This window comes from Mesocricetus auratus, unplaced genomic scaffold (genome assembly GCF_017639785.1).
Source record: "Mesocricetus auratus isolate SY011 unplaced genomic scaffold, BCM_Maur_2.0 Super-Scaffold_100055, whole genome shotgun sequence".
NCBI lineage: Eukaryota > Metazoa > Chordata > Mammalia > Rodentia > Cricetidae > Mesocricetus > Mesocricetus auratus.
In genome coordinates this window covers 4,369,815-4,395,627 of record NW_024429232.1, presented here as the reverse complement: position 1 = coordinate 4,395,627, position 25,813 = coordinate 4,369,815, and the positions used below count along the sequence as shown (strand labels likewise).

Below are 25,813 nucleotides of genomic sequence, written 5' to 3'. Positions count from 1 at the left end.
ACTACAGTATAGGCTAATACCAAAACTTAACTTCCAGGCAGAGCCTGTGAGAATGTTTGGTAGATGGTTCTATGTGGTAAGATATTATTTCTTTTTTTGGGGGGGTCTCTACCCAGCTCCCAAATCTCACATAGAAGTTCATTCTTAGGAATAATTGCCTGGCCTTACTTAGCTTGGCTTATTTCTAGCTAGCTTTTCTTATCTTTAATTTAACCCATCTACCTTTTTCCCTCTGGGCTTTTATCTTTCTTCTGTATTTCTTTCTTACTCTGTGGCTGGCCCTTGATGTCCCTCCTCTCCTTGTTCTCTCGTTTGCTCTCTTCCTCGTTTCTCCTATTTATCCTCTCTGCCTGCCAGCCCTGCCCATCCTTGCTCCTGCCATGCTATTGGCCGTTCAGCTCTTATTAGGACCACCAGGTGTTTTAGACAGGCAAAGAATCACAGCTTCACAGAGTTAAACAAATGTAGCATAAACAAAAGTCATACCTTAAAATAATATTCTATCACATTTTCTAATTTTTGTCTAAATAAAAAGATTTTTACTTTAACATAGCAAAACTATATACAACAAAAACAGTTACCAGGTAAAAATTAATTCACAATATTCTGTCCATTTGTAGTTAGCATATTCAGAAAATAATGCATTATCCTAACTTAATGAATCTAGAGTTTTATACCATAGTTTCTATCATATCTAAGGAAAATTGCAACTATAACTGTCTAGTCTTCAATTCCATCAAAGGCACCAGAAGGATATATTATTTAAGTAAACAAAAAGTACATTGCAAATGACTTCCAAAACAAAACAAAACAAAAAAACTCTAGAAATGACAGACGTCCAGCTTCCTGGACAGTCACCCAAAGTTCCTTTGCAACTTCAGCCTACAGGCCTAGAGTATCTGGCATTTTTTTTTTTTTTTGAGACAGAGTTTCTCTGTGGATTTGGAGGCTGTCCTGGAACTATGGAACTAGCTTTTGTAGACCAGGCTGGTCTCGAACTCACAGTGATCTGCCTGCCTCTGCCTCCCGAGTGCTGGGACTAAAGTCGTGCACCACACCGCCCAGCCCGGGCAGACTTTTCAATGAAGCAGAAAACTTGATTGTCCCACCTATTTTGGCAATTTGTCAGTCACTTTCCTCTGTGTCCTGCAGAATGCCTGATAGACTCTTCTATGAGCAGGAACTCTGAAGGACCATTCCACTTTGTTTGGGCCAAGTTCGGCAGTCACTTTCCTGTGGGTCCTATATGTCCAGTTTACATGACACATTGTCAGCAGTCAAAGGCAAGAGCAGTTCCTTTGCCTAGTGACTAACCTTGCTACAATGAAAGCACATTCTATGAGTAGTTTCTTCGATGCCCATCATCTCTGAAGTAAATTGGTGCTGCCAGGGCAGATGTGTCTCATTATCATGAAAAGTCCTAAGTTAACAAAACATGTTAAATGTCATATTCTATAGGTCTTTGAAAGGTTTGAAGACCATCTATCTAAAATATATCTGTATAAGATCCGGAAAGCATACCTACTATATCTACAAAATTATTATAAATTACTAACTACTGACCTATGTTTCTTGATTATCCTAAACCATAATAATAGCTTTTAAAAATTAGAATTTTATCTTACATTTTTAAATGAACTGCCTAGGTATAATACTTTAAACAAGAGCAGAAACATATGTACAATATGTTGTAACAAAAATAACCTTAAATTGGTATCAATATACAAAAATCCTTTAAACAAGAGTAGAAACATATATACAGTGTTTGTAACAAAAATTGCCTTAAATTTGTATCAATATAAGAAAGTCCTTTGAGCAAGAACAAAAACATATACAGTGTAACAAAATTGATTTTGAATTTGTATCTATGTACATAAATCCAATGCAATGCAAAATGCTCAAGAGTAATAGTTGTTTTCTATCCTATATTATAACAAATTTATCCTAAACTAAAACAAACATCCATGACCCACCAAATAACCTAAAACCACCCACACCCCACTTGGGAATATGGGTACAGTTTTCTCCATATTGCTTCCTGCTGCATGTGGGTGACCAAGTCCTGGAAAGACCACCTATACTCTTTGTTGATGGGTATCACCTGTCAAGTTTCAGGTGGTCTTCCTTGATCAAACCAGATCAATATCAACCTGAAACAAATTCACAGCCTCTTATTTCCTATGGAAACAAAAGCAAAACTGCTTCTCCAAAGCAATACATCTTGTAAGTTCCATTTTACAAATACATTTTTTTGACTTCCATTTGAAAGTTAAGGCATTCTTAAAATACCCAGGCTGGTTTATTTCTACAGTCCCTCTTTCAACTCCAGGTCCTTTGCTTTTCAGTAATCAAAAAATTCAAAAGCGCTGGGGGTTGGTGGCGCACGCCTTTAATCCCAGCACTCAGGAGGCAGAGGCAGGAGGATCTCTGTGAGTTTGAGGCCAGCCTGGTCTACAAGAGCAAGTTCCAGGACAGCTTCCAAAGCCACAGAGAAACCCTGTCTCGAAAAACAAAACAAAACAAAAAAAAAAAAAAGCAACAAGACTATACAGAATCCAGACTCCCTGTGTATTTCCCATCTTTACATGACTTATTTTTACTGTCTCTTTAAAGACTCATTGTTCTTTTTATTTCTTTCTATGACTGCCTATACCCATTTTCTTTAAGCCTACGCACATTGTAAAACATACTGGAACCTGTTTGGAGGTTTTTCCATCTGGACCTCTTGCTGCTTGAGCCTTTTTTGACCTCAGAGCAAACTTGGGTTTCTCTGTGACTTTGGAGCTTGTCCTGGAACTTGCTCTGTAGACCAGGCTGACCTTGAACTCACAGAGATCTGCCTGCCTCTGCCTCCCCAGTGCTGGGATTAAAGGTGTGCGCCACCGACGCCCAGCTGGAGCAAACTTTTGAACTGTTAACCTACTGCACTTGGGTCCTCCAAGTGTTGCTCTATTCATTGGCTGGCTCTGTCCACTCTCAGACTGAGTCCAGAAAGTCAAGCCCAAAGTGTGCAACCAGGTCCATGGTTCATGACTGAGAACTGCCATGTTCCTTCCTACTGTAAACTTTCCTAGTTATGAAACGCCATACCTGAGTTGCCACAGTGTTAGCTTGCAGTTTCTAGTTTCTATTTTGTGTTAACGACTGAGCATGTCTTTTTCCCAGCTTTCTTAGGCTGGATATTCGAGCCCTACATTGTGCACCAGTGTGTAAATTTTCTTTAATTGTTGTTGCCTTTTAAGCTACAGCTGTCCTATCCCACAGCTGCTGGTCTGCTGCTACCAGCTTTGGCTGAGCCGCAAGAACTGAAGCCTGAGGGAACTCTGCTCCCTCAGAATCCCCCTCCAGCACTGACTCAAAGTTACTTAGAAAACTTCTTTAAATCTCTGTCCTGCTAAAGAAATGAGTTTTCAAAGGCTGAGGTAGAACCCTGCGTCCCAGGGAGACTGAATAACAAGCAGCTCACCTCTTTGCCTCTCCTAAGAAGTGCTCCTGATTTTCCTCGCCCCTTCTTACAAACCCTCCTCCACCTGGCTCCTCCCTACAACTTCCTGTCAGCTGGTTGCTGACCCAGCCTCCTGACTGCAGGTGAATTTTTATTTAATCAAACACATCTTTTCATCATTAAACAAACGTTCCAGAGCATAAACAAAAGTAGCACACCTTAAAATAATATTCTACAACATTTCTAAAACAGCTCCTTCCTTATTTAAGAGGCCCCATAGAAGTTGGGGTGTGGTCCAGTGGTAGAACACTTAGTTCAGCATATATAGGGCTCAGGATTCCATTTCAGGACTGCAAATAATAGTAATAGAAGAGATAATTCCGAACTAGGGGTACTCTTGTGTAGACACAAAGGGAAGGAGAAAAATAAAGGGAAGGAACACCGCTAAAGAAAAGTCTAGAGTTAACTCAGGAAACAAAGGAATTTTACTAGGTACCTTCTGTGTGTACTAAAAATGTTACAAAATTCAAATATGTAACAGGGAGAGAAAATGCTCAAACCGTGTCAGTAGACAGTGCACTGGCAGAGCTGAGGAACGTGGGTAGGAAGCTTTGCAGCAAGAGATCCCTCCATTAGTAGAAATAGGATGACTATTAGTCCCCTGGAGAACAGGCTATTGGAAAAGCATGCTATGTCGAGAAAAGACTAGAGAGTTTGGGAAACAAAGCTGGGCAGAAGGGTCAGGACAGTAGAGGTACCGATTGGCAGCCAGTGGTTCCTGTCCAGATGTAGAAAATAAATAGTTTCCACTAATAACAAGGGAAATGAAAGCAAGATGGTGCCTTTTTGTTGTTGTTGGTGGTGTGGTTTTGTTTTTGTTTTTTGTTTGTTTGTTTGCTTTTTGTTTTTTTCTAGACAGGGTGTCTCTGTAGAATTGGAGGCTGTCCTGGAACTCACTCAGTGGATGCTGAGATCCACCTGTCTCTGCCTCCAGAGTGCTGGAAATAATGGCTTGCACCACCATCATCCAGCAAGCTGATGGTGTCTTATTGCTGTTCTATTAATGTAAAGAGACAAGGCAACATAAAAAAGGAAGGAATTATTTTGTGACTTGCTTACAGTTTCAGAGGGTTAATCCATCATGGCAAGAAGCAGACAGGAATGCCATCAGAACAGTAGCTGACAGCAGTAGGCAGAGAGAAAGTGGGCCTGGTGTGGCCTTTGGAAACCTCAAAGCCTGCCCCTAGTGACACACCTCCTCCAACAAGGCCACGCCTTCTAATCCTTCCGAGTTCATCAACTGGGTACTAAGCATGCAAATATATGAGCCCATGAGAGCCACTCTCACTCAAACTGCCACAGGAATACGTGTGCTGGAGAGAGCGGGACGGGAGTGACCCTGTGGGCTCTTTCCCTCCTCCAGTTTGTTTACATGGTGGATCACACTGACAGGTTTTCATATGGTGAACCTTTCCTGCATCTCTGGGATGAAGACCACTTGGTCATGGTGGATAATACTTTTAATGTGTTCTTGGATTCAGTTTGCCAGTATTTTATTGAATATTTTTGCATCAATGTTCATGAGTGAAATTGGTCTATAATTCTCTTCGTTTGTTGAGTCCTTGTGCGGTTTGGGTATCAAGTGACTGCGGCAATGTTCCTTCTATTTCTATTTTGTGGCATAATTTGAGTATTGTCAGTAACTCTTCTTTGAAAGTCTGGTAGAATTCTGTGCTAAAATTATTTGGCCCTGGTTGTTGTTTGGCTGGGAGACTTATAATAACTGTTTCTATTTCCTTAGAGGTTTCAGTCTATTTTAATTATCTGACCTTGATTTAACTTTGGAAGTGGTATCTACCAAGGAATTTGTTTATTTTGTTTAGGTTTTCCAATTGTGTGGAATGCAGGTTTTGCAGTATGTCCTTATGATTCTCTGTATTTCCTTGGAGTCTGCTCTTGTGTTTCCCTTTTCATTCCTGATTTTGTTGTTTTGGTTTTCTGTCTCTGCCTTTTAGTTTGGATAAGGGTTTATTTTGTTGATTTTATCAAAGAACCAATTTCTTTGTTTCATTGATTCTTTGTATTGCTCTGTTTGTTTCTATTTTATTGATTTCAGCCCTCAGTTTGATTATTTTCTGCTGCCTACTCCTCTTAGGTATGTCTGCTTCTTTTTGTTCTAGAGCTTTCAGGTGTGCTGTAAGTCAATAGTATGAGATCTCTCCATCATCTTCATGAAGGTACTTTGTGCTGTAAACTTTCATTGTGTCTCATAAGTTTTGGGTGTCTTGTGTCAGAGATAACCCGTGGTAGTGTGGGAGTCGTTTTCTCTTTTTACTTTGTGGGTTTCTGGAATTGAATTTAGGTTATCAGGCATGGATGCAAATGCTTTTTTTTTTTTAAACCCACTGAGCTATTTCATAAAGCCTTAGGCTGTAAGTTCTGAGACTGAGAAACTAAAAGCTATGGTTACAGAAGAAAATATAATGATTTAAAATGATTTGAAAGAAATGGAAATATAAGTTCTCTGTCCTAATTCTCAAACACAGATATTCATAGATAAATATCTAAAGTGAGTAAAATAAAAGGCTAAGTTTTAATCACTTTAACTTTGAGAAAAAACCCTGCTTACTATGATCTTGTTAATTCTGAACTTGCATGTTTGCAGTTAAGTAAGAAATAGCAATTATGGTTATAAATATGGTTGTATGTGAGCCCAGGACCTGACTGATAATATGCTTTGCTTGGGAATGTGTATCAGCTGCTCTGTGTGTACTTTGGAACTGGGTAGTCAGGCACAGCAATGGCAGATGCTGGAGTGGGTGGGGCTGTCACAGCTAAGTGAGAGACATGGCAGGTGTCAGCAAGGGGAAGACATTGTACATTGTATTGATCCATGTGGCAGCAAATTGGAGTTGGAGACATCAGTATGAGTATCAGTGCCTTTGTAGCAACACGTAGATACAGATCACTGTGTGATAGAAACGTTTTTTTAGGAGTGTATATACGTCCAGGCCAGCAGACATTTCATGGTTTTCCTGGGAAGATCAAAAAAGAACTATTCCCAGCCAATTTCTTCTTTTTGCGTTTTATCTTTTTAAAGATTTGTTTTAGCGGGGGCTGGAGAGATGGCTCAGAGGTTAAGAGCACTGACTGCTCTTCCAGAGGTCCTGAGTTCAATTCCCAGCAACCACACGGTGGCTCACAACCATCTGTAATGAGATCTGTGCCCTCTTCTGACCTTCAGACATACAATCAGACAGAACTGTGTATATAATAAATAAAATCTTAAAAAAATATTTGTTTTAGCGTTGGATTCCCCGGAGCTGAAGTTATAGGCATTTATGAGCTGTCTGACATAGGTGCTGAGAGCTGATTTCAGGTCTTCTGGAAATGCAGCAAGTGTTCTGAAACACTGAGGAGTCTCTCCAGCCCCAGATAGCTTACCTTATAGAATTTAGCATAAAGGACACTTGGGCCAGGGGGAGTGGTGATTGAAATTTCAGGGTCGGACAACCCTCCAAGAGGGAACAATAGCTCCACTATTACCATGAACCTAAATCTGCTATATTCTGCTTCTTTTGTTGCTGTGATGATTAATCTTGAATGTCACCTTGATGGGATATAGAGTCACCGTGGAAACAAATCTCAGGTATGTCTTAAGAGGGATTGTCTAGACAAGGGTGATTGAATTGGGAAGACCTGTCTTAAACATAGGTAGTACCATTCCATGAGATGAGGTCCTAGACTGAATAAAGAAGACTAAAGAAAGCAAGCTAAGCACCAGCTTTCATTTCTCTGTGCTTCCTCGCTGGATATAATGTGACCAACCATCTTCCTTCCCTGTCATGATAGACTATGCCCCTAGACCTGAACTGGGGACCAGAATAAACCAATCCTTCTTAAATTGCTTTTTTCAGATATGTTGTTACAGCAAATAGACAAATGTCTAATACAGTTGTCATGACTTTGGCTGGTCATTACAGTAACTGTGCTTCAGGGTGACTGGAGGAAACCACTGCACCACAGTACACACACCCTGCTCTGGTGTCTGATGAGAAGGTTTAGAAGTGACAGACCAGTCAGGCCTTGGTGGCACACGCCTTTAATCCCAGCACTTGGGAGGCAGAGGCAGGCGGATCTCTGGCGTTCAAGACCAGCCTGGTCTACAGAGAGAGTTTCAGGACAACCCCCAAAGCCACAGAGAAACCCTGTCTCAAAAGACAAAACGGAAATTCAGGGAGACTAGAGATATGGTTTAACAGTTAAAGAGTACTTGCTGCTCTTCCAGAGGACCTGGGTTCAACTCCCACTACCCAGATGACAATTTACAGCTACCTATAACTCCATTTCCAGGGAATCCAATATCTGGCCCATGGTAACAGACATACATGTAGCAAAAACACCCATACACATAAAAATAAGTAAATAAAAGTTTAAAATAAATAAAGTAGAAACAAGCACAGGTGGGGGAACTCTTGATACTCAGAAGAACAAAACACAGATGTTAACATCCTTTTCTCTTCCACAGAAAATGTATTTAAGTCACAGGAGAAGAGACTGGCAAGCTGGGGTCAGTTCTGCACTGTGATTGTCTTAAGTCAGATAAGAGTATAGTAAATACCTTCTTAAATTGAAGTTAGTCAAATACAAGCACTAGAACAATTCATTACTAGTTCTTCCCTGGAAAGAAATGTTAAAAATCCTACAGGTTTAGGGAAAATGAAACCAAATAAAAATCTGGGTCTACACAAAAAGTTAAAGAATGTCAGGAATGGTGATTGGGAACATATGCACTACTTAGTTAAGTCTTGTCAAAATGCACTTGTTTAAGAGCAATAACATTACAACAGAGTGGGAACCTTCTAAGATGTGGAAATAAAATATATGACAGAAAATGACCAGAAAGGAACAATGGTAAATTCATGTTTGAAGTGATAAAATTTTGCTTATATGTACTCTGTGAAAAATATAAACACGATAAGCCCTAGAGCATTTACTAAAACAAAAACGTGCATTACTGTTTTAAGTCAACAGTGGAGAGAAAGCTGGCCATGTGGGGCACTGAACCCAGCTCCATGTGCTTACATGCCTGTAGTGCCAGCTGCTCAGGAGGCTGAGACAGGAGGATCACTTGAACAAACAAGCTCAAGGCCAGCCTAGGCAACATAGAGGGGCCTCCATCCCAAATATAAAATAAGCAAAACAACAAAGTCATATGAAAGATCAAAAGAGAGGAGTAGAAAATAAATACGAGGGTTAGGTTTAAATCTCACCTTGTAATAAATGAGTTAATTTACTAATAAAACTGTCTTTATGTACTTAATAGAGATATAAAGCCAAGGAAAAACTGAGAACCCCAGGAAGAAACAGACAAGTCTGTAGTTATGTCATTGGAACAAAGATTCCAATTTTATCAGTAAATGAAAGAAAAGAGGTAAAGCGAGTACAAGCACTCTTAACCAGCTCCACCCAATCATACATTCTGTTCTGGTGCTTGTGAGAAATAATATTCTTGAGAATATGAATATTCAGTGGATATTCACACAAAAAAAAACCCAAACCCTTTTCTATGCTGTTAAACATTTTTTTTCTTTTTTAGTGGGAGGGGCATGCAGGTTGAGACAAGGTCTCATTGTGTAACCCTAGCTGGACTGGAACTCACTTTGTAGACTAGGTTAGCCTTGAACTCAGAGAGATCTGCCAGCCTCTGCCTCCCAAATGCTGAGACTAAAGGTGTGTGCCCTTACCTGAATCATCAAACATCTTAACAAAATTAAACATTCAAATTACAGCAAAAGAATAAAACTAAATTAGAAACAATAAAAATATCTGAAGGGTCTGAGTGTGGTGACATATACCCATAATCCCAGCCATTGGAAGGCAGAGGCAGAGAGATCGAATCCAAGTCCTGCCTGGGGTATATAGTGAGACTTTGTGTCTCAACAAAAAAGCAAAAATCTGTAAAACTGTTATTGGATAACATGCTTATGTATAATCCATGAATCAAAAAATAAATCAGATAACTTTTTAAAAATTTATTTTATGCTCATGGATATTTTTCCTGCATGTGTGTCTCTGTACCATGTGTGTTCCTGGTACCCACATAGACCAGAAAAGTGTGTTGTATCTTTGGGAACTGGAGTTACAGGCAGTTGTGAGCTACTATATGGGTGCTGGGAACTGAACCCAGTTCCCCTGGAAGAGCAGTCAGTGCTACACTAGGCAGAAGAGCAGAGATGCACTGAGCTATCTCTTCAGCCCCCAAAAGCTCATTTTTCACTGGAATTAAAATATAGCAAGTCCACATTTGTAGGATGTCATGAGTCAAGAAAGCCATTTAGAAGAGAAGTTTTACACTACACATCCAAACTGAAGTGAGAGTGTGTGTGGTGAGACAGGGCCATGGAGTGCATGCTGGCTTAGTGCTCTCGGTATAGCCAGGACCATCTTGGACCCCTGGTCTTTCCACTTCTACCTCCTAAGTGCTGGCATTGCAAGTGGCCACCCAAATGCCCAGCTTGGATTTTTATTTTTATTTTATGTGTATGGATGTTTTTGCCTGAATGTGTGCCTGAGGAGGTTAGAAGAGGTTGTCAGATCCCCTTGGAACTTGAGTTACAGACAGTTGTTAGTTTCCATATAGATGATGTCCTCTGCAAGCTCCTAACTGCTGAACCAGCTTCTCAGTGCCTGGAATTTTTTAAAAAGGCACAAACCATTAAACTCTATTTCCATATTAAGAAACTAGAAGGGGCTAGAGAGATAGCAATTAAGAGCACTGGCTGCTCTTGCAGGGGACCTAGGTTCAGTTCCCAGTACCCATGTGACAGCTCAAAACCATCTGTAACTCCAGTTCAAGGGGATCCCAATGCCTTCTGATCAAGTGGTGCACAGACAAACAATTGTAACAACAAAATAAAAACTTTAAGATCTAAAAATGTTTTGTTTTGAAGAAACCATAAGAATGACAACAGGCAGGGGTGGTGACATATGCCTTTAATCCCAGCACTTGAGAAGCAGAGGCAGGTGGATCTCTGTTGGAGGCCGGCCTGGGCTATATAGACAGACCCTGTGTCAGAGAGAGGGAGGGAGGGAGGGAGGGAGGGAGGGAGGGAGGGAGGAGGGAGGGAGGGAGGGAGGGAGGGAAAAAAGCTAAAAAAGTCAAAAGGAATTCGATAAAATATTAAAGCAAGAAAAAAGTTTAATAACTGCCTTATAATCAATTAAAAATTAGGCCATTTCTAGCCAGATAGATTAGAGAAAGTGAGAAAAATGTAACTTTTCAATATTAGAACTGATATTGATATTTATGGTTCACATACTACAGAGTATGTGAATCATAAATAACAAAGATCATGTAGCAACTTGATGCCAATAAATGTTGGTATCTTTTAGGAAGTGTGTAAGTCCCTTGAGAGACTGAACCATTAGAGCTTACTTGGAAAGGATCTTCAAAATGTTCCTGGGGAGGGCTGCCAGTGTGACTCAGTGGATAAAGCACTCTCCGAGAGCTTAATGGCCTGGTTTGATCCCCGGAGCTCATGTGAAGAGGGTGAGAGCCGACTCCTACTAGGCGTCCTCTGACCTTCACATAACTGCCATGTACATGCGATATACACACAAATGTCAGGAAACATTGTAAAGCACTTAGTTCTTATTCTGTACAGTCTGGAGAATTATCTACAATAGCCATGCTTTTGGTTTAAGTGAATGTATAAAGTATGTAGCAACTGAAATAAAAGAATAAATAATAAGAGATGTTTAAAGCATCCGTTAGAAATGGACTGGGGAAGTTCCATTGAGACTGTCGGCTGCAGAACATGGTGCCACCCCCTAACCTCCATGAGTCTTCTAAATGAAAGAACTAATGGCAGCAGAAAGATGACATCATCAAATCAGGAGCTCACAGCAGCCTGCAGATACTGGCTGGGGAGGTCCCAGCAATCAGCTGGAGTTCCCAATTGAGCTTTCTCGTTATGGATGAGTTTTGCATGTCTGGACTTTTGGGTTCTCTTTCCCACTGTAGGTACTTTCATTCATTCATTCATTCATTCAATTCATTTATATTTTGGTTTTTCAAGACAGGGTTTCTCTGTGGCTTTTGGAGGCTGTCCTGGAACTCGTTCTTATAGACTAGGCTGGTCTCGAACTCACGAGATCCGCCTGCCTCTGCTGGGATTAAAGGTGTGAGCCACCATCGCCTGACCTGTAGGTACTTTCCTATCGTGAGTAAAACAATAGTAAGGAGTTGGACAGGGTTTACTTTTAGATGTTTTATGTTGTTGGCCTTGAACTTGTGAGGCAAAGGCAAACAGATCTCAAGTGCTGAAAGTAAATGCATATGCTACCATGCCTAACTTTTTAGCACTTTTAAGGATACAATGTTTTTACTCCTAAGCTGCTGTGTAGTTCTTTTCCTGTCACAGACATCCAGACAAAGGGCCTCAGAGTACACTTGAGACAAAATGCTTCATCTGAGGTGAGGGAGAGGTAACCCCATTTCCAGAGCCAGCTTACCAGTGAGCTCAAATCACACAAATGACAGTTTGCCCGTGTAATGTCCATTATAGTTCTGTGTTAAACAAATTCAATCTGTAATTGAAAGCCTTCCCACAGAAGACAGACTCGGGTGCCTTCAGTGCTGCGTTCTGCTGAGGAAAGATGATGGCAGTTCCTCACATACCCTCTCCTCCGCTTCACCTAGCCAGCATCTCCCTACACAGCTGTCTGTTGTGCAGTCCAGGGGTGTGAAGACTGCTACAGTCAAGTCTGAATCTAGGCAACTTGTCTGCTTCTTTCAGGTGACTTAACTGGTCTGAGAGTGGCTCTCAGCGGTCCTTACTGTTTATGTACACTTGCTGAGGGAGGGTCCTAGTGTATCTGGTCAGTTTCAGGGACTTTCTGGAGCCTCTGAGTCGTGTGCACTGTGAGCTTAAGTAGCTTCCCTGTATGATGGATTGGTTCACCTCCCTTTAGAACACTCCCCTTAGCCAGCCTTCCTCCAAGATGGAGGGTTTTCTAGGAGAAAATTGTTACAAGGCAAGCCAAACACAGAAATTACAAGAAGAGACTATATATAGACCATTGACCTGCATAAATGTAGATGTAAAACTTCTTAACAAAAATTTAGGCAGATGAATTCAAAAATATATAAAATTATAAATATGTATCATAGCTATTTTAGGTTTATGCAAGGAATGATGTGTATAGTTTAATAGAAAATTTACTGATGGTGCCCTGGAGAGAAGGCTCAGTGGTTAAGAGTACTTGTGCTATCATGAGAACCAGAGTTCAGATCCCCGCACCCACATAGCAAGCCAGGCATAACACACACACACACACACATGCACGCACACACACACACACACAAATGCACGCACGCACCTCTGTAACTCCAGCACCCACATAGCAAGCCAGGCATAACACACACACACACACACACACACACACACACACACACACACACACACACACACCTCAGTAACCCCAGCTTAGAAGTGCATAAAGACAAGAGCATAGTGGGGGTCTGCTGGCGTCCAGGCTAGCAGAGAAAATGAACTCCATGTTCAGAGACAGGGCAGGCCTCAGAAGAGTAGATGGGGAATGATGGAGGAGGAAACCCAACGCTCTTTTCTGACCTCCTCACTCATACAGACCTGTATAAATTGTTAGCCAGAAATGATAACATCAATAAACAAAAACGTTTTACAATATCCACTACTGTTTCCTGATTCAAAAAGTAACAGTATACAAGGGAATGTCTTCAACCTAGCACACGGGATTGATAAAAACCAACATCTGACTTTAAAAAAAAAAGAAAGGAAAGGATCTTTCTTTGTGGCCTGAGTTTACCTGGAGCTGTTAGCCCTCCTGCTCCTGCCTGCACGGTGCTAAGATTATACCTAACGCTGTGCCCAGTGGATACTGTCTTTTTGGGTGTGTGTGTGTGTGTGTGTGTGTACGTGCGCGTGCCTCAGTTGCATGTGGGGATCAAAGGGCAGCTTCACGTGTGAGTGCTTGCCTTCCACCATCTTTGAGGCCGTCTGTCTGTGGTTCATAGCTGGCCCTTGAGCCTCTAGAAATTCTCCTGTCTCTGTCTCCCATCTCACCATAGGAATACTGGGATTTTCATTTAATAACTGGTGGTTTCTGAGAGCTGTGTTATTTATTCATGCAGGGTGCCTCCATTCAAACTCCCTTTTTAAAAAGTGGATATTTTAAATTAGCTTACAAAGTAGTAGATTACCATAAGGCCTTTTCATACATCCTTAGTTTTGGTTGCCCCTCCCCAGCCCTCTCCTATTCCCTAGTCCCTTGCCTATTTCATGCTTAGACCTTTCCATCTCATATATTTCTCCCACCTACTCTAATATCACGTGTGTCCTATAACCCACCCCACCCCAAGCTGCTTCTCTCCATCTCATGGGGCCTTTCTGGCTTCCTGACCTCTACAGGCACTCCAAATTAAACACACAAATCCAAAAATTCAAAGCTGGGATTTTCATGAGGAAGATAGATGGCATATGTCTTTCTGAACCTGGGCTACCTATCTCAAGTCTATTTTTAGTTGTGTCCTTTCTTCTACAAACTTCCTAGTTTCATACTTCTTTACAACTGAGTACACTTCAGTGAACTCCACGGTGTACCACATTTCATGATCCATTCATTGGCTATGCAGCAGGCGTTTAGGCTGATCCGTTTTCTAGATCGTGACCAGAGGACAGTGAACATGATGAACTTGCTAGTATCTTTGTAGTAGGATACAGAGCCCTGGGTCTGTGCCCAGGTATGATGCAACTGGGTTCTATGGTAGTTCTAATTTTAGCTTTTTGAGAAACCTCCACAGTGATTTTCAAAGTGGCTACACCACTTTAAATCTCACCAACTGAGGATAAGCTTTCCTTTTTTCTCGCATTTTCACCAGCATTTGTTGTCTCTTGTTTTCTCGATGACAGTCATTCTAAGATCAGATAGAATCTCAGAATATTATTAATTTGCATTCCCTTGATGGATAAGGATGTTGAACACCTGTAAAAAATGTTTACTAACGATTTGTAATTTGGGGCCTAGAGATGATTCAGCTGTTAAGAGTTATTTGCTCATTTTCCAGAAGACTTGAGTTTGGTTCCCAACACCAATGTCAGGTGGTGTACAACCATCTGTAACTCCATCTCCAGGGGATACCTCTGTCTTCCACAGGCACCTGCACTCCTGTGTACATATGCATGCAGGCACACACACACACACCTTTTAAAAATAATAAAAATAAATATTCTTAAAAAAACAATTTGCATTTCTCCTATTTAGAAAGCTCTTATATATTCACATATCTTGAAGTGTTTTCCTACTTTTTTCTCTAGCAGTTTCAGCATTTCAGGTCTTATGTTGACATTTTTGATCCACTTAGAGTTGATTTTTGTGTAGAGTGAAAGAAAGATCTGGGTTCATTTTTCTACATGTGTCTAGTTTTCCCAGCACTAATTGTTGAAGATATTCCTTTCTCCTATCTGTTCTTGGATCTCGTCTTCAAAAATTGGTGGCTGTATTTGCATGGCCTTATATCTGGATCCTTAATTCCTTTCCATGGATTTCTGTACATGTTTGCTTTTTTGTTAGCCCCATGCAGATTTTATTACTATAGCTCTTTAGTATAACTTAAGACAGGTGTGGTAAACTTCCAGCAGCATCCTTTTGTTTAGGACTGTTTTGACTATCTGAATTCTTCTGTGTGTCTGTATGGATTTTAATATTGTTTTCTGTGTGTTGATATGAGACTGGTGCTGGCATTTTGTTTATTTATTTATTTGTTTGTTTGTTTATTATTTTGGTTTTTCGAGACAGAGTCTCTTTGTAGCTTCAGAGCCTGTCCTGGAACTCACTATGTAGACCAGGCTAGCTTCAGACTCACGGAGATGCACCTGTCTCTGCCTCCTGAGTCCTGGGATTAAAGGCATTCGCCAGCACTTGGTTTGGTGTTGGCATTTTAATGGAGTTGTACTGAATGTGTAGATTGCTCTTGGCAGAATGGCCATTTTCACAGTAATCTTCTGATCCATGAGTATGGGATTTCTTTCTGTTTTCTGGTGTTTTTCTCATTTTCTTCAATGTATTAAACATTTAATGTTAGAGGTTTCTCTTCCATATTTAGATTTATGTCAAGGAATTGCTTGTTTTAAGGCTGTTGTGAATAGAACTGTTTCCCTTACTCCTCTCTTAATGTATTTGTTATTGGTTAGGAAGGCTATTGGTACTTATGCTAGCTTTGTGCCCTGCTGCTTTGCTGAAAGTGTTTATGAATTCCCAGGGTCTTTGGGTCTCCTATGTGTACACTCATATCATCTACAAATAAGGGGCTTTGATTTCTTTCTTTCCTATTCATGTTCCTTTTATTTCTTCTCTTGTCTTACTGCTTTAATTACTATTTCTGGTATTATATTGAATGTAAGTGGAGAAAATGTATTTTCTTGTTCTTGATTTTAATGTAAACACTTTTAAAGTTTTCACCTAATATAGTGTTGGCTATAGGCTTCTTGTATAGAGTCTTTATTATGTTGAGATATGTCCTTCTCTTCTGAGTTTCTTCAAGACTTTTATCAAGAAAAGATGTTGGCCATTTTTGTCAAAAGCCTTTTCTTCTATGAAGATGATCATATGATTTATGTCCTTGATCACTTGTGTAATTTATAGCATTTATTGATTTGCATCTGTTAAGCAATCCTAACCTCTCGGGGACAAAGCAACTTCATATAAAGAATGATCTTTCGATGTGTCCTTTACTGTGTCCCCAGCATCTTGGGTCTCAGAAACTGACTGGGCCTGTGAAAGAAGAAAGGAAAGACACACAGACACATATTCAGAAAAGCTGAGAGCAGGTTGGCCGGCCACGCACTGCAATGCAGGACGTCAGCCTGTTTTTAATGTACAGCGCAGTGTGGAGGAGTTAGTTAGTCTGCATAGGCCATCTCTGTAGATGGGGCTATAAACATCCCCAAGGGGTGAACTGGGCTTGCTTGCACACACTGGTCAGTCATTCATAAACTCTCATACTTGAAGCAGAGAAAGGCTCCCCCATTCCAAGCCTGACCCACGGAAGGCACTGGTCCTTGACATGGCTGTTCCCATGTCGATAATACTCATTCACTCAGAAATTTATCCATTCTTTACATATCCCATCAGGGCTTTCTCAGCTCCCCACAGTTCTTAAGCTTGCAATTTTTTTTTTTTTTTTGTTTTCCCAGACAGGGTTTCTCTGTATTGTTTTGGAGGCTGTCCTGGAACTCACTCTGTAGACCAGGCTGACCTCGAACTCACAGAGATCCACCTGCCTCTGCCTCCCGAGTGCTGGGAGTAAAGGTGTGCGCCACCACCTCCCAGCAGTTTGCAAATGTTTTTGTTGAGAATATTTGCAACTCTGCTCACCAGAGAATTGGTCTATAATTTTCTTTTATTGGTGGTGTTGATATTGTATTTTCTTTTCTTTTCTTTTTTTTCTTTTTTTGGTTTTTTGAGACAGAGCTTGTCTGTATTGTTTTTAGAGGCTGTCCTGGGACTCACTATGTAGACCAGGGTGTCCTCTAACTCACAGAGATCTGCCTGTCTGTCTCCTGAGTGCTGGGATTAAGGCGTGGGCCTTCATATCTAGTCTACTCTTGGTTTCTTGATAAATAAGTATTCTCAGTCTCAACTTTATTGTAGTTCAGTTCACTATTTTTCCCTTCGTGTGTTGCTTTTGTGACTGTCTCAGAGATTTTCCCACTGTAAAACCAAGTTTTCTCTGGTTTTTCCTAAAAGTTCATGTTTTCAGCATTCCCATTTACAGCATGGACTGCTTTACGTCTTGACTGAGCATAGGGCTAAGGGTCCCTTTCCAAGTGCGTCTCCAGTCAGCACAGTATGTCTATGAGAGAGCGTGTCACAGGAAATTTGTGTTTGCCCCGCTCTGCATGGGGCGCACAGCCTGTGTTTCATCTCACAACAACTCCTTTGTGTGTGCTGGCATCCTGAGCTGGGGGTCCAGATGTCATACACCAGTTCCTCAGGCTCTGCAGGTCCTCGGGTCCATGTGCACCTACTCTGACCCAAGTGGAATCTCAGTAGTGGTGATTGGCCAGCAGGTCCTCCCTCTGTAGAAGAGAAGACGGCTGGGTACTAAGAGCATCTCCCTGGGAGTGGCCTTCCTGGGGAGTTTTGAGACTTGGGGATTGCTTTCCGTTTGAGCCAGCTGCGTGCTGTAATTCCATGTTTGTGGTGTGGGCCATCACCTAATGCCTGAGTTTCCATGAGCGCTCAGCCACTTCCTTTCTCCCTAGTGTGGTCTCTGCCTGTCTGATGCTGGAGGAGGCGTCCTGATGATCCTCTGACAACTACTCACTTCAGCACCAAGGAGACAGATGGCAATGTCACAGACACAGGACTATGAGTGCAGAAGCCACCATGGAGATGAGCAGGAGCCCAGGATTCCAGGCTCCAGCACCAGGTAAGGAGGCGGGGACAACCCTCCACAGAAGAGGTCGTGAGGCTCCAGGGCTCTTGGCCCCCTGGGAGTTATCCTCCCGGTCGTGTTCGTGTGGCTGCTGCTTGCATGCGCCTTCTCACAGGCTCGCCAGTGCTTACTCTTGCTTCTGCTCTGTGGTGCAGGGTTCCCTTGATGTTCCAGCTGGACATGTGAACTGGGCTCAGTTTCTCAGACACTCTGGGCATAAGTCCATGTGGATACCAGTAGTCATACCTCATTTTTATTTTTCTAATTTTCAGCTTTTTATCTGGAAGTAATTCTACACATACAGAAGAAAATAAAAGATAAGAGCAGTCCAGGGATGTCCGTGGGTTCTTGCTCTGAGTTGTTAGTCAGTCGTCCATCCTCTCTGAGTTAGTTGTGGACAGGCCACATGTGTGCTGTCGTGACTCCATGACTGTTAGGAGATCGCATGACCAGCAGATCAGATCTGATGTTGACCCAAGGCTTTGATCGCCTCTGCCACTCTGACCCATAGTGCCAACCCAGTCCCGATTGTATTTGTAGCACTTTCTACCCCTGTATAGTATACAGCTCCTCAGCCAAGTCTACCTTCTGACTCTCCCCAACCTTTTCTAACCTAGGTGATTTCTACAGCCTTTCTATGGCTTTTGTACCCTTAACCAACATAAAAGTTTCTTTGGACTCATCTGGATAGAGTCCTTACCTGCCGTACACAGAGCCCTAGGTTGAATCGCCAGCACTGCACAGAAAGGGCAGAGTAGTACAGGCCTGTAATTCAGTACTTGGGAAGCGGAGACAAGAGGGTCAGAAGGTCAAGGTCATGTTCAATTCATGGAAAGTTTGAGGCCAGCCTGAGATACATAAATAAGACTCTGTCTCAAAAATCAAAAAACAGTGATGGGAAACGGCTTAGTTAAGAGCACTGACTGCTCTTCCAGAGGATCAGGGGCAATTCCTGGCACCCACATGGCTGCTCACAACCATCTGTAACTCCAGTTCCAGGGCATGCAAAACTGTCTTCTGAACTCTGCAGGCACTGCACAGGCGTGTTTAAACAAAATACCCATACACATAAAAATAAACAACAATGACAAAACCAGGGCTTATGTGTGTACCCACCATAGTCTGCCAACCCCTTACAGGAGTCAGGCGAGCGCCTGCCGAGGGGCTAGGTCTTTGTGCAGCTTAGGTTTTAGGCCTGTGACAGTAGACCAATATAACCTCCTGTATATGTCACAGTTGCTTTTAAGACTTTTTCTTTTATCTTTTACTTCATTTTCAATACTAGGTTAAGTTTTCTTTTGTGACTGGGTGGTGGTGGTAGTGGTGGTGGTGGTAGTGGCAGCTGCGGCGGTGGCGGAGCACACCTTTAATCCCAGAATTTGGGAGGCAGAAGCAGGCAGATCTCTGTGAGTTCGAGGCCAGCCTGGTCTTCAAAGAGTGCTCCAGGACAGTCTCCAAATCTACAGAGAAACCTTGTCTCAAAAAACCAAAAAAAAAAAAAAAAAAAAAGTGTTCTTTGGTGCTGTGAGTTAAATACAGGGCCTTGTGGATGCTAAACCAGAGCTCCACCAGTGGCCACCCTCAGTCCACAGACTGCGTGATTTGGAGTCTGTTCTTGGAAATGGTGTGAAGTATTGGCCTGACTTTTTTACTCCAAATCTGACCCTAACTCCTCTTCCCCCCCCCCTTTTTTTTTTTTTTTTTTTTTTGAGACAGGGTTTCTCTTTGTAACTCTGGCTATCCCAGAACTCACTCTGTAGACTAGGCTGGCCTTGAACTCACAGAGATCTGCCTGCCTCTGCCTCCTGAGCACTGGGATTAAAGGTGTGGCCACTATGGCCAGCTATGACCCAATTTCTTAGTACCTTACTAAAGACTGCCTTTCCCTTTTCTGAGATTTCACAGCATCTGATCATGTCCTGAGACACATGTGCTTCCATTGACTTCTTTATTTGGATGCTGGGTTGGTTTTTTGCAACAGACTTTGTGTAGCTCTGGTTGGCTTTGAACTTACAGACATCCACCTGCCTGTACCTCCTGAGAGCTGGAATTAAAGGTACACCAGCATTTGACACCACCACTCGATCCTTCATGATGGCGGCTGTTGTGTTCCAGGCCTTCTCCGGGCCAAGCTGTTTCCTCTTCCTCACATGGCACAGTCTGGGTAGGCAGAGTTACTTCCAGCAGTGTCCAAGTTTCCCTGTTGTACATAGTGTACAGAGGGCCCTACAGGTCACATTGTCTGAGTCCAAGGTGCCTGTGGGGTCTGCTGTGCTCATTGTTGATCCCGCCTCACCGTGACACCCTGCTCTGACCAGAGTCCTCATCCTAGCCACGGGGTTCATTGCCCATGGATGTAGCATCTGTCTTCATACACCTGATGAAACTGAGTTTCCAGCCCCGCTCTGCTGGAACACTCTTCTGTTAGGAGGGCTGCTTTGGCTTTTCTGGTGTGCGGGGTCCCTGCTTATATGGAAAGCAGTGCCTGCTGAGATCCCATAGAGTTTGTCTGCATCCGGGCTGCACTCCCTGCAGGTTGTGCTGTTTTGGTGGATTCTCTTGGCAAATATGATAGATAGCATGTTCCTTTTTCCCTGGAGTTTTATGTGCTGGTGAAGAAGCCCTCTCCTGCTTCGTGGCTGTTCTTTGAGTGTTTTAAGGTTTTTTACATTTCTTGTCAATCTGTGTGGATCTATGTTTTTTTGTTGTTGTTGTTGTTGTTTGTTTTGTTTTCTTTGTTTTGGATTTTGTTTTTTTCACCGAGACCCAGCAATCCTGACTGGAGTCTTGCCTCACTAATCTGTGAACCCTCCCATTTCTCCAGCCTGCAGATCTGTCAGGGACAACATAAAGGCTCCCTGTCCATTAACCCACCTGTCCCAATCCCAGCCTAAATATACCCCATGAATAGGTCTTCTGTTGGGATTTTAGCTGAAAGTAGACTGAAGTACAATTCTTTTTTGTTGTTACTGGTTTTGTTTTGTTCTGTTTTTTCTGAGACAGGGTTTCTCTGTATAGCCCTGGCTGTCCTAGAACTCACTCTGTAGACCAGGCTGGCCTCAAATTCAGAGATCTACCTGCTTCTGCCTCCCGAGTGCTGGGATTAATGGTGTGCATCACCACCCAGCTGGAATGCAGTTCTTTAGGGAGCTCTACCAGAGAGTGGGGTTAGCGTGAACCTCTCAGTCACTTCAGCCATGTGGAAATCATGGTGTCTCCTGACTGCATGTCTCATTGCCAGGTTCGGGACTTTTAGATGTTTATTGTGGTTTGTTTTTTAGTTTGCATTGAGACATTTTCACTACATAGCTCAGGCTGCCCTTGAATTTGCAGTTCTCCTGCCTGAGGAGTGCTGGGATTATATACATGTTCCACCACACTCAGCTTGGTGCTGTAGTTAGGACTATTGGCCTGGCATGTGCTACATGTACTTTGCTGTTGAACTAAATTCCATCTTTATTGCCTATACTTTTTTCTTTCAGGTTTCTCTAGATAGGATTTCTCTGTGTAACAGCTCTAACTGTCCTGGAACTTGCTTTCTAGACTAGACTGGCTTGGAACTCACAGATATTCTCCTGCTTCTGCCTCTTAAGTGCTGGGATTAAAGGTGTGTGCCACCACTGCCCAGCTAAAAAATATACTTTCCTTTTTTGTTTGTCTTGTTTTGTTTTGTTTTTCAGGATAGGGTTTCTCTGTGTAGCCCTGGCCATCCTGGAACTCTCTCTGTGGACCAGGTTGGTCTCAAACTCAGAAATCTGATGGGGGATGTCCTTCTGTATATATGTTTCTCTTACTGGTTGATGAATAAAACACTGATTGGTCAGGAGCCAGGCAGGAAGTATAGGTGGGGCTACCAGACAAGGAGAATGCTGGGGAGAGGAAGCAGAGAGAGTCTCGAGGAAGATACCATGTAGCTGATAAAGGAGTAACACACTGGAGCATTGCATCACGGGTAAGCCACAGCCTCGTGGCAATACATAGTTTAATAGAAATGCAGGCCTGGGCAGAACAGGACCTCTGTCTACAGAAATCAGCCTTCCTCTGCCTCCTGAGTGCTAGCATTAAAGGTTTGTGCCACCACCACCTAGCTTTATTGCCCATACTTGAATCGTCCTCTTATTATAAATTGTGAGTTCTTTTTATGTTCTGGACTTAAGTTTCTTATCAGACATATATGTTTTGCAAGTGTGTTCTCCCATTTTGCGGTTTTGTTTTCACTTTGTTAGTTGGATTGTTTTTGGCACAGAAGTTTTACCTTTGAAGTAACTCACTTGTCACTTCTTGCAGCTTATACTTTATGACATTTAAGAACACACTGTTGGCTGGGGTGTTGGTGGTGCACACCTTTAATCCCAGCACTCAGGAGGCAGAGGCAGGTGGATCTCTGTGAGTTCAAAGCCAGCTTGGGCTACAGAGCGAGTTCCAGGACAGGCTCCAAAGCAATACAGAGAAACCCTGTCTTGAAAAAAAAAAAAAAAGGAAAAGAACACACTGCTGATTCAAAATCATGAAAATTTACCCGTCTTTTCTTCTAAGCATTTTGTAACTTTAGCTGTTATATTAAGGTCTTTGATCTGTGTATAGAATTAACATCTATGTCTAGCCTGAAGTAGAAACCAGCCTCATTCTTCTGTATGTGAATATCTGTCACGGCAAAGTCACTATACAAACCATCCTTTCCCCGTGCAGTGTCAATGACACCCTCACTGTCAGAGTCTGGAGAACAGGGAGTGTGCCCTTTTACCTGTACACTTTACCTTCTATGTACTTGACTCTCATGTTCATTCAAAAAATACTTGTTTGGACAAATCATTGCTATGAGCTTCTCCAGAGCAAAAACAGGAGCGTTACTCCAGAGAGCCAGAGTACTCCCATCCCTACACCCGAGACTGCTGAGAAGGGGCCATCCCCTGCTGTGCCATCAGGGCCTCAGGTGTTCATGGCCCTTATCCCAACTTGTGACTGTCATCTTCATTATTCCTCCTTAGACACTAGATGGCTTAGTTTTCGATATAGGGCTTCTCTCTGTAGCCCTGGCTGTCCTGGAACTCACTCTATAAACCAGACTGGCCTCGAACTCACAGAGATCCTCCTGCCTCTGCTTCCCAAGTGCTGGGACAAAAGGCATGCACCACCAACACCATCCTAGACAGCCTATTTTTTAATCACAATCAATTTTAAACACTATCACTAAATAAACATTGCTCAATGTATCTCTAGTTGAGTCAGTAGGAGGCTACTAAACATTGGTACCTCCCTGTTGCTTGTGGGGTTGAGGCCTATCTGGCTATGAAGCACTGTAAGCAGGTCTCAAACAGCTAACAAGTTTTTCTTACCTACTCTACTTGCTAGAGAATGCATGTTACACGCTGGACATCAACCCTGGGAGCAGGCTCTTTTCCTTAGCTCATGGTGCCTGCCCCCCCAACTTGCCCATAAGACCTACACATATTATGGCCACTTGCTGGGCCCCTCCATTACCTCAGGGTCCACATAGTCTGTGGGGCTTCCCAGACTGGGCTCTCCTTTTTTCTGAAGCCACTCTCTGTGGACATCTATAGACCCCACCCACGCCTGGCTGTGGATGTCAGTTCCTGGGCTGACCACTCTCATCTACCTTTTACTCTCTGCCTGTCTTGACTGAACGTTGCCCCCCAGGAGATGCCAGGAATGTTGCTGAAGGGCTGGGTTCTGCCTACATGCACAGGAGTGCAGTGCAAAGAGAATAAGACCCCATTCTTCGTTGAGGGAGGATTATTGAATTGCATTCATTTGAAAGGGCTTTTAAACAAATCTAAGACTTACAATTGTTCCTTTTAGGGATTAAGAGATTGTTCTGTGCTTAATAACTTTCTTTTGTCATCTAAGAAGTTTCTTTGGAAAATACCCTGTCTTTGATAAAATCTCAGATAGTTTAGGGAGGTGGTGGGGAGAGGTCACCCAAAGGAATGAGGTGCCCTGAGGCCTCTCAGAGCATTGTAGCAGACTGTGGTGACACCGTGGGACAAGCTACACATGCTGTGTTCTTCCTCAGCCGTGGTCAGTGGGCATATCAAGTTCTGCCCCATGGATCTCTGTGACCCTCATTCTTGTAACCCCTCAAGCCAGAAATCTTGCTTCCCCTTCTAACCCTGCCCCTCTCTCTGCTTACCAGCTCCATTCATCTGTCTAGAAGTTATGGCCCTGTTCCCTATTGACCTTCCATGAGAACCTTCCGGGCTCTAGTTCTGGAGCTCTATGGAGTCCCTGTGCACATCTGTCTTTATATCTGTGTTTGATTTTCCTTCTTGTTCTGTCTGCAAATCTGTCTTCATTAAAGCACCAGCCAAGTCCTGAGGTGTTTGTTGGCCAGTTGTTGCTGCAAAGCTGGGTCCATGCTGACAAGGGTAGGGGTCATGGCTCCAGGATGTGACCTCTGTGGGGAAGCTCTTTCTGCCATGAATGTGCTTATGTCCACTGAGGTACACTGCCTGTGTTATGTGCTTCAGAGTGAGTAAGAGAATGTGAGTGGTCAAGTCTAGGAGCTGAGTGTTGTGATCTCTGCTGGGAGTTCACTCTGAGGTCAGCATGGCCATGAAGGGCTCTAAGATTAAGATGATCCAATTACCAATCCTAGAAGTTTTTGTCCTGCTTCAATGAGAGAATAGCCTGGGCAGAAAGTACAGCAGAGTAGAGGGAACTGAGCATCGGCTGCTGGGAACTTGTCTGCACTCATTGTGCTCAGGTGGCATGCGTGTGGTCATATGACCACCACTCCGGCCCCAGTCTCTGGCAGAAGTTGACTGTGTAGTTACTAGTGTTGGGAAACTTGGTGTGACTGCACAGGGGACATGGTTATGTATTGCTGGCATTTTTGTTGGCATCTTCTGCTCTGGCCCTGTACTTGTCAGGAAGGCCAGTCAAAGAGGGCCAGTAGCCTCAGTTGATAGTTGGGGACCCCAGAGGGGCTCATGTTACGTAAGGCCAGGACCTTCTTTTTTGGTTTGGGTTTGGGTTTTTTGCTTTATTTTGTTTTGTTTTTTTGAGGCAGGGTTTCTCTGTGTAACAGTCCTAGATGTGCTGGAACTCATCTTGTAGACAAGGTTGATCTTGAACTCACAGAGATCCACCTACCTCTGCCTCCCGAGTGCTGGGATTAAAGGCATGTGCAGCCCCTGCCTGGCCTGGTTGGGACGTTCTGAATGGAGACCACGTGTGGCCAGTAGCTGGGTGACCTGCAGAAGGGTCTTGGCCCTAAGCCAGGGGTAATGCATACATTCCTCCTGGTTTGTGGGTCTATCTTGCCGTCTTAGATTCAGGAGGAGCCTTTGTCCACATCATCTGTCCCTCCCTTTGTCAGAAGACTCTTGAGTGAACCCCAGGGTATAGACATCTACACTTACTTGGGGCCACCGTGCATCAGCAGGCCTGAGTCTGTTCTGATCTCTCTGCCAAAGGCTACAGAAATGACACAGCTTTAAACCCATGAGGGGACTCCCCATAGCCCTGCATATGCAACTGTAAGATGCCACCACCCTTCAATCCAGACTTCCAATACCCAGCTATCTACCTCCTGAGTTGGGGTTGGCAGGAAATTGAGCTCAAATGCACCCATCAGTGTTGGAGGGACTCTTTTATAGGTTCCCTGCTGCCCTCTGTCCCTGTGCCTGACCCAGGGAACCCAGGCCAAACAGACCCTGTTCCAGCTCTGAGAGGAGATAGATTATCCTCACTACATAAACTCATCAGATATAAACTTAACATTTAAATTATTCTTTTTGTTGTTTGTTTGTTTTTTGAGATAGTTTCTTTGTGTAACCTTGGATGTCCTAGAACTCGCTCTGTAGACCAGGCTGGCCTCAAACTCACACAGATCCGCTGGCCTCTGCCTCCCAAGTGCTGAGATT

At 43.0% G+C, this 25,813-nt stretch overlaps 1 protein-coding gene across 3 annotated transcripts in view; it reads left to right on the top strand.

Annotated features, from left to right (window-relative positions):
• Positions 1–25,813, top strand: part of Arhgap39 (Rho GTPase activating protein 39) — a 109,235-nt gene that overhangs the window by 42,354 nt on the left and 41,068 nt on the right. For all 3 annotated transcript variants that reach the window (XM_040736327.1, XM_040736325.1, XM_040736326.1), the window contains exon 2: positions 17,755–17,921. In XM_040736327.1, the coding sequence (XP_040592261.1) occupies positions 17,836–17,921 (86 nt within the window). In that variant the 5' untranslated portion in view covers positions 17,755–17,835. The remainder of the gene's footprint in view (positions 1–17,754; positions 17,922–25,813) is intronic.